The 9,899-nt window shown below is 43.1% G+C and overlaps 1 protein-coding gene across 1 annotated transcript; it reads left to right on the top strand.

Moving 5' to 3' along the window:
* Positions 1–126: 126 nt before the first annotated feature.
* Positions 127–4,094, top strand: LOC310871864 (C-C chemokine receptor type 3-like; the record flags this gene model as incomplete). Its single annotated transcript, XM_083783501.1, has 7 exons — positions 127–197; positions 544–674; positions 1,054–1,179; positions 1,313–1,429; positions 1,759–1,995; positions 3,114–3,288; positions 3,609–4,094. Exons 1-7 carry the CDS (start codon positions 165–167, stop codon positions 4,092–4,094), a joined length of 1,305 nt encoding a protein of 434 aa, XP_083639627.1. The 5' UTR covers positions 127–164.
* Positions 4,095–9,899: the final 5,805 nt, after the last annotated feature.

Here is a 9,899-nt window from a genome sequence, read left to right as displayed (position 1 = left end):
GGTTAAACCCTATGTTTCTATGTCAGTGGCTCTCACAGGGTTAAATTCCTATGTTTCTATGTCAGTGGTTCTCACAGGGTTAAAACCTCATGACGTCAGAGATGACATCAGAGATGACGTCAGAGATGAACGCCACGTGGACGGCAGCGTACTGGGACTACGACATGTCGGAATACAACGGCAGCGACGTCGAGGACGTAAGGGAGACCCTACGGCTGTGCTGTTTCTGTCTATAACGTGGAAACCCTTTAGTTGTGTTGTAAATAAGATAAGGGAGACCCCACGGCTGTGCTGTTTCTGTCTATAACGTGGAAACTCTTTATTTGTGTTGTAAATAAGATAAGGGAGACCACTACGGTTTCTGGTATTTCTGTGTTGTGATTGTTGTATCTGTGATTGGAGGAGGAGGAGGAGGTGTTTCTGTGTTGTGATTGGAGGAGGAGGAGGAGGAGGTGTTTCTGTGTTGTGATTGGCTGTGTCTGTGATTGAAGGAGGAGGAGGTGTACCTGTGTTGTGATTGGTGTATCTGTGTTGTGATTGGAGGAGGAGGAGGAGGTGTTTCTGTGTGAGCGGACGGGGGACAACGGTCTGGGCGCGCGGCTCTCCCATCTCTACTTCCTCATGTTCCTCCTCAGTCTGCTGGGAAACGGCCTGGTGCTGGTCATCATCTACAGGTGAGCTCCCATTGGTCCTCATCTATACAGGTGTGCTCTGATTGGTCCTCATCTATACAGGTGAGCTCTGATTGGTCCTCATCTATACAGGTGAGCTCTGATTGGTCTACACTCTGTGCCCGTACCTGGAGACGGCCACAGGTCTCTGATGAGAGAGCTGACCGGTCTCTCTCTGTGACCAGTGGGACGAAGAAGGGGAGTACGCCTTCCCTGCATTGACTATCTCTCTCTCTCTCTCTCTCTCTCTCTCTCTCTCTCTCTCTCTCTCTCTCTCTCTCTCTCTCTCTCTCTCTCTCTCTCTCTCTCTCTCTCTCTCTCTCTCTCTCTCTCTCTCTCTCTCTCTCTCTCTCTCTCTCTCTCTGTCTCCCCTACGCTCCAGGTTTGAGAAGCTGACCACAGTGACCAACATCTTCCTGCTCAACCTGGTGGTCTCTGACCTCGTCTTCATGTCCAGCCTCCCCTTCTGGGCGGTGTACCACCAGATGACCTCCTGGGTGTTCGGAAGGTAACTGACCACTAACTGACCACTAACTGACCACCAGATGACCTCCTGGGTGTTCGGAAGGTAACTGACCACTAACTGACTGATTGGCTGCTATAGGGTCATCATGTGTTTTGTTTTTGATTGGCTCCTATAGGGTCATGTGCAAGCTGGTCAGCTCCGCCTACTTCCTGGGTTTCTACAGCTCTGTGCTCTTCCTGGCGCTGATGACCTTTGACCGGCACTTGGCCGTGGTCTACTCCCTGGCACCAAGGTCAGAAAGGTCAAGGTCATTGTTCTCCCCCTGTCCCCTAGGGTAGGTACCCTCACATGTTCTCCCCGTGTCACCTAGGGTAGGTACCCTCACATGTTCTCCCCGTGTCCCCTAGGGTAGGTACCCTCACATGTTCTCCCCGTGTCCCCTAGGGTAGGTACCCTCACATGTTCTCCCCGTGTCCCCCTAGTGTAGGTACCCTCACATGTTCTCCCTGTGTCCCCTAGGGTGGGGGGGGGGGGGGTGGCAACGAGGCGTTGTGAGCTTGTAGATCTGCTATTTTCACAATATTAAAAAAAGTGCTTTTCCCCATAAACCGTCTGCGTCAGGCTGCGCAGGCGCAGCTACGCCGTGGCGTCGTGTGCAGCGGTGTGGCTGCTCAGCGGCCTGGCGTGCGTCCGTCCCATGATCCTCTACACCACGTACGTCCACATGGGGGCGCTGTTCTGCGAGGAGAACCCCGGGGACGCCGTGGACCTGGCCGCGCTGCGGGCGACCGGGAAGTTCCTGCAGCTGGGACTCTTCTTCCTGTTCCCACTGGCACTCATCGTGTACTGCTACGTCAGGTTGTACAGCACGCGCGCACACACACACACACACACACACACACACACACACACACACACACAGACACACACACACAGACACACGCACACATCCACGCACGCACGCATGTACGCATGCACGCACGCACGCACGCACGCACGCACGCACACAGACACACACGCACACACACACTCACGCACACAGACACGTACGCACGCACGCACACACACACACAGACACACACACACACACACACACACACAGACAGACAGACACACACACACACACACACAGACACACACACGCACGCACGCACGCACACACACACACGCACACACACACACGAACGCACACACACACGCACACACACACACACGCACAGACAGATACGCACACACACACACACGCACGCACACACACGCACGCACGCACACGCACAGACAGACACGCACACACACAGACACGCACGCACACAGACACGCACACACACGCACGCACGCACACACACACACACACACACGCACGCACGCACACACACACACGTGCTGCGACACGTTGACCACTATATTTTATATATATATAATACAAAGAAACAAGACCATATTACACCCATACTTGCCACTCTGAGCCGGTGAGCGCCAGATGCGACTTTAAAATGTTACTTTTCACCTATAAAGCCCTGAACGGACTGGCCCCTACCTACATCCTGGAAACGCTGTCCCCACCTAAATCTAAACGCACCCTCAGATCTTCAGATAAGGCCCTACTTGAGATCCCTAGGACGAACCTAGTCACCAGAGGTGGTCGGGCCTTTGCCGCCCGGGCACCCAGACTATGGAATGCTCTACCGGTGCATGTAAGGTTAGCACCATCTGTGCCTACATGTGTTTAAGTCACTTTTGAAAACTCACCTCTACACAGATTGTTTTTTACCCTTTATATAGGAGATTGTTCATTTTAAACTGCTGCTATGTTGTCTTCTTTTCTTTATGTTTCTAGTTTTTAAACTGCCCTTGATTATGATTTGCTATATGGTGTTTGTGTTTTTCTTTTAACCTTGTACTGTACAGCACTTTGGAACCTTGCTCTGAAAGGTGCTATATAAATATAAAGTTCATTATCGTTATCATTATCGTAGGATCTCCGTCACGGTGCTGTCCTCCATGATGGTGTCTAAGCTGCGGACGGTGCGTCTCATCCTGCTCATCGTGCTGCTGTTCTTCGTGTGCTGGGCGCCCTACAACGTCGTGCTGCTCCTGCTCGACAGCGCCACCACCTGCCGGGAGGTCCAGGCGCTGGGCTATTCCCTGCAGGTCAGTACTGTCCACTGAAACTATATAATATATGTGACCAAACTGTGACTATATATTAATATTTAAACACAATCAGCGCTGGGATTTCTTTCGAAATAGCTCGGGGGGGTGCCAGGCAGCTTTGTTTGTCATTGTGAGCTTGTAGATCTGCTATTTTCAATAGATTTTGTACACATTTTCAATTCCGTACTTTTACTTGTATAACGGAGTAGTTCTAAATTGCTTTATTGGTACTTTTACTTAATCAGACCAGTGTGTGTGTCCAGTGGAAACCTCGTATGAATCTGATCAGTACTCTTTTTTTCCACCTCTGTCGACAGGTCACGCGCAACATGGCGTACCTGTACTTCTGCGTCAGTCCCGTGTTCTACACCTTCGTGGGGAAGAAGTTCCAGCGCCACTTCCGCCACCTGGTGGCCAGCCGCGCCCCGTGGCTGAGGAGGGAGCGTCGCCGCGGCCGCCGCGCGCCTTCTAGCGCCAGCCGGAGCAGCCGGTCCATCGCTCTCTCCTCCAGGAGCAACGTTACCACGCAATGCAGCGGCTCCACCGCGTCCACTGCGTTCACACTGCTGGCGACGGCCAAAGATTCCACGCCATGCAGCGCTGGAGCCTCCACCGTGTTCACTGCGTTCACACCGCTGGCGACGGCCAAAGATTCCACGCCATACAGCGCCGGAGCCTCCACCGCTGCGTTCACACCGCTGGCGACGGCCAAAGATACCACTCCCAGCGGCTCCACCGCCGCTGCGTTCACACCACTGGCGACGGCCGAGGATACCAAGCTTCAAAGCGACGCAGCTTTTTAAAGGGGTTTTTTAAAGGACAATTGCGGACAATTCTAGCGCACACCATGCACCCTGACATTCTGAATGAATATGTTTTACTAATTTAATTTCTGCTTTGATCCATTCATTAACATGATAAATAAATGAGTAAATAGATATTATGAGAGTAGAATAGGACAAAAACAGGTTTTTGTTTTGTACAGCATGGCATTTTAATGTTGTTTTTTTTGTTTTTTTTTGTATTAACCGGAAGTTATGGCATCACTCCAAAATGGCGGCGGTATGGGCGCTGGTTGTTACTGTTGGACTTAAAGGGAGTTTCCCCTCTTGTTCTATAGAATCTCTTCGGCCGTAGTCTGAAAACCCACCTCTTCAGACTCCATCTTAGCCCGTATCAATGTTGTTTTTGGCAGCAAATTTCTATTTTAGTTTTAGTCATAGTCTTTGGACTGAAACGTCATTTAGTTTTAGTCACATTTTAGTCACCTGGAATGTCTTAGTGTTAGTCTAGTTTTAGTCGACTAAATGTCATAAGATTTTAGTCCACTAAATCTACAGTTGATTTAGTCGACTAAAATGTATTTTGGCGGGTCTTGATGCCGTCGTAATGAGTGTTTTTACACTTGCTGAAAACAGCCGATCTACAACGATCTACAACGCGTCCGCAACACGACGCGTTGTGAGCTTGTAGATCGGCTATTTTCAGCAAGCAACCAAGTGTAAAATGACATATACTGGATCTGTTGTCCACTAGTCCCTTCCTAACATTTTAGTCTAGTTTTTATTTGTCGACGAAATTGTCAGTATATTTAGTCTTAGTTTTAGTCATCGTAGCTTAATTTTCATTTAGTTTCCATTAGTTTTCGTCAGTGAAAAAAGGTAGTTGACGAACATTTTTCGTCTTAGTTTTAGTCGACAAAAACAACACTGGCCCGTAAAGCCCCTCCCCTAGCCTCGACGACCTTACAGGCGAATGCAAAGGCTCGACTTGGCATGTTATCTCTATAGTGTATATGTATAGTTTCATTATATAGACATTCCACCGATGAGACACAATTTTGCAGAGATTGATATCCGATATAATTAATTGCGATCATGGCCGATGATCTCATTCTGAATTAAAATATATAAATATTTTGTCCATTCTGAAAAAAGGCTGAATTTGAAAAAAAAGCAAAGCAAGACCAAAACTATATAGGGATCCACCGTTATTGAAATGTTGGCTCATATCCCAACATAAACATTATATTATATGTATTATATATATATATATATATATATATATATATTATATACATATATATATATATATATATTTGTATATAATATATATATATATATATATATATATATATATATATATGTTGGCTCATATCCCAATGTAAACATTATATAATATACGTATTTAATATATATAAATGTTGGCTCATATCCCACCATAAACTGCTTGAATGTAATATTTATTTTTAAAATTATTGACTCTTTCGAAAGCTTCCCCAAGAAAACACTCATATAATTTGCAGCCTTCATCATCAGAAATTAATAAATTAATAAATGTATTTATTTTTCAACATAATTATAATAAAATGAAATATCTGATAAATCTGATATATTATTTTTTACCGATACCGATTACCGATGAATTGATTTAAGGCCAATATCGTCCGATAGCGATGTGTTTGCAGATTAATCTCCCATCACTCATGTCATGTATTACCATGTGTTGTTCTTGCTTACTTCCAGTGTTGTTTTCGTCGACTAAAACTAACACGAAAAATGTTCGTCGACTACCTTTTTTCACTGACTATAACAAATGGAAACTAAATGAAAACTAAGCTACGGTATTAAGCTATTTAATAAGCTATTAAATATACTGACAATTTCGTCGACAAATAAAAACTAGACTAAAATGTTAGGAAGGGACTAGTGGACAAGAGATCCAGTATAAGTAATTTTACACTTGGTTACACTTGGTTGCAAGCTCACAACGCGTCGTGAGCTTGTAGATCGGCTATTTTCAGCAAGTGTAAAAACACTCATTACGACGGCATCAAGACCCGCCAAAATACATTTTAGTCGACTAAATCAACTGTACATTTAGTCGACTAAAATCTTATGACATTTAGTCGACTAAAACTAGACTAACACTAAGACATTCCAGGTGACTAAAATGTGACTAAAACTAAATGACGTTTCAGTCCAAAGACTATGACTAAAATAAAATAGAAATTTGCTGCCAAAAACAACACTGCTTACTTCATGTGAGTCGCTCTATTGAATACATTAACGTTTTGTCAGATACGTTTACGGTAAGAATTCGGCTACTCCGGAATTCTCTGTGAATTTATAATTGTCATTTGTTTTCTCTTTTTTCCTTCTTGTGTCCGTCCCAACCGTTGTTTTGCATAATTATACTGTATACTAATTTGAATATGTTGTTATGTTGATTTATCATCATATAGCTGAGCTCCATTCCTGTCCATGTGCATTTTTGAGTCTGGTTTGTTGCTGTTTAATAACCTTTAATAAAAATAACCTTTAATAACCTTAGACACGGTCTAATTTGGATAAATACAATCATCATGTTCTGCAATGACTTTAGTCTTTAGTGCTGCTCTCTCTCTCTCTCTCTCTCTCTCTCTCTCTCTCTCTCTCTCTCTCTCTCTCTGTATCTCTCTCTCTCTCTCTCTCTCTCTCTGTATCTCTCTCTCTCTCTCTCTCTCTCTGTATCTCTCTCTCTCTCTCTCTCTCTCTCTCTCTCTCTCTGTATCTCTCTCTCTCTCTCTCTCTCTCTCTGTTCTCTCTCTCTCTCTCTCTCTCTCTCTCTCTCTCTCTCTCTCTCTCTCTCTCTCTCTCTGCATTAGGTCTATATCAAATATATTGTAAATATTGTACTTTTTACTGATGCACCACAAATCTTTATTTTAGCCTACATTTATTATTATTATTATTATTATTATTATTATTATTATTAGTGTTGTTGTTGTTTTACTTGTTTGTTTGCAATTTCCACGTTGTGGAGATACTTACGTTGAGGAAAGAAAGAAAGAAAGAAAGAAAGAAAGAAAGAAAGAAAGCAAGAAAGAAAGAAAGAAAGAAAGAAAGAAAGAAAGAAAGAAAGAAAGAAAGAAAGAAAGAAAGATAAATAAATAAATAATCTGAGTATACTTCTTTGCCATCAGTACTTCAAGACATCACGAACCATTTTTTTTTTTTACATTGCTAATAAAATAAACCAAGGACCATTCCAGGCTGAACACCAACCAGCAGGTGGCGCTATAATGCAATAGAACAACATGCAGCAACACAAACAGCAACTATCCTCCCTTCTTTCCAGTATGAGGAAACAGAAGGAGAAGAAGAAGAAGAAGAAGTGACGTAATTTCGTGCAACACGGAAGTAGTTCCGGTGCTTGGGTTCATGCTAACGGCTGAAGCTAAGCTAACACACATTAGATTACATTGTGTTTGTTTACGTTTGTCTTTTATAACTCTATATATTACACTGTGAACAGAATAATAACACACGCTTTAGTTGTTGTTATTATTGTTTACATTCTTCAGGGACCTCCCGTTTGCTCTGCGGTGAGTTTAAACCCCACGTTGTGTTTGTTTACTAACATGCAGCTAGGGTGACTAGATCCAAAGTGTTCATTTGAGGGGCAGAAATATCACTTTTGTTGGACAGGGGGGGGGACGGGGTTAGCGACTTTAACTTATTACTTAAAACCTTTGATTCTAACATGTAAACAACATTAAATAAGAAGGTTGCCTCTGGCTATATATCACATTTTTCCGATTTAGATCCTGGAAAGTTATGCAAAATCTGGCATGTTTTCCTATATAATGCCTAATTTGCATATTTAAATGTACAATTTCAGAAAACTGGGGAAGTTTCATGGTGATCATTTCTTAAAATGTGTCATCCTTTTCACCTAGGTGAAAATAACATGTATATATCAAAACTCCTGTGGAAGGGTCATCATACGGTACTTTACTTGAAACAGTTTAAACTATATTAACCCATTTAAAATTAAAAAAAAAAAAAAATCTATAGCTTTTCCTACTCATTTGGTAATCTTGTCTCAAAAACTCCTGGGAACCCAGATTAGGTAATCATAGCCCACATTTGGAGCTCTGGCTCATGGACTTCTGACTTCTGTTGGTATTTTAACACCTGAATGCAGCCTGACCACTGACTTCAAGTGACTTGCCCAGTAATGTAAACCAACCAGAATCTCAACTGAGAATATAGGTTCTGTTTCAAGCTCCGTCTATAAAGAGACACAATTTGGCCATGCAGTTCAAACCTGTCACCCTGCACTGAGCCACTATAGACCTCATAGACAGCAGCTACAGAACAACAGGAAAGACCTTGATGCCCATTTAGTGACCAGATCCAAACTGATGTCTCACATTTTGTTTTAAATGCAAATTGTGGTCATGGGTGGTATGGCCGACTTGGTACCATAGCCTAGGGGATATTTCTCATGTTATTTTAACAGACAAAATAATAACACATCTTGCAGGAAAGAGGCAAGAGAGCCAACTATTAGGGGACTAACTATTAAGGCATTTCAGCAGTGAAGCCTGCCAGTCACAATGTGGGACATGGTCTCAATTTGTGGGATGCCTGAAAAGTCCTGGCAATGAGGGACTGTCCCACGCAAAGGGGGACATCTGGTCACCCTACATGCAGCTGACCAAATGGACCCTCATAATATTATTATAGATCTATAACTGTTGAGAGCGTAACACTGTTACGCTCTCAACAGTTAACATTTGGTGTTTTAAATAAACAACATCTGCATTATTGTTATTTAAAGAATAAGTACTTTTACACAGCATTGTATTGTGGACAAAATCTCCTCCAAAGACTTTTGATTGATTGATTGAAATATTTATTAACAGTTTGTAGAATTACAGTACATTTCAAGCACAAACTCAATACAAAGACTGTTAACTGTGAGTGTACGACCCAATTAAGCATTACACTTGTTTACAACAGGGTCCACATTGTTCAATTCATCAAAACTAAAAGAGACAACATATTATAGGGTGTTTTAGTTGTTTGGGGCTGAGAGGCTAATTTGTTTTTTTGTTTATTTGGATCCCCATTAGCTACTACCTTTAGTAGCAGCTACTCTTCCTGGGGTCCACACATAAAATACATTACAATTACATCATATTAAATACATTTTACAAGACTGTAAGAAAAACATAGAATACAACTAAATATAAAACAAGTGATTAATAAATATAACATCGCAAACCATGAATACAATTTCAGTTTGAGAAGCCTACCGTTCGGTATGGAAGATTTTAAACGGTGTTCAATGACCATCATCAAAAGCAAGTGACATGAGATATTTCTTTAACTTATTGTCTCCACCAGGCCGAAGGCATGGGGAGAGAGTATGTTTTGCACTCCGTCCGTCCGTCCGTGTGTGTGTGTGTGTGTGTGTGTGTGTGTCCGTCCGTTAGCAGCTAATCTCGGCCACCGTTAACCCGGTCGATGCCAAATTTTGCACACACACTCCCTGGATGCCAACGATGAACCTCTGCCCCAAACCTTCCAGAACGGCCTGTTATAGCGCCACCAGGAGGCCGCTTTGTGCAAAACAAGTTTTTGCACAGCACACCTACAGATTTTGTCCAAACATCACGCAAATTGGTACACAGTCTCTCTAGAGCCATTCAACCAAACCGGTCTTTCAGATTTCTCACACTCCATCCTGATTGGTTAAGATTGGCTTCCAAAGTTCACAGGAGTGCTCAGTTTCAAACAAAATGCTGCAAATCATGAACACATCGCGTGATTTCCGTG

This window comes from Protomyctophum parallelum (assembly GCF_964188405.1).
Source record: "Protomyctophum parallelum genome assembly, chromosome: 15".
Classification (NCBI taxonomy): domain Eukaryota; kingdom Metazoa; phylum Chordata; class Actinopteri; order Myctophiformes; family Myctophidae; genus Protomyctophum; species Protomyctophum parallelum.
This window is presented reverse-complemented; position numbering and strand designations above follow the sequence as displayed.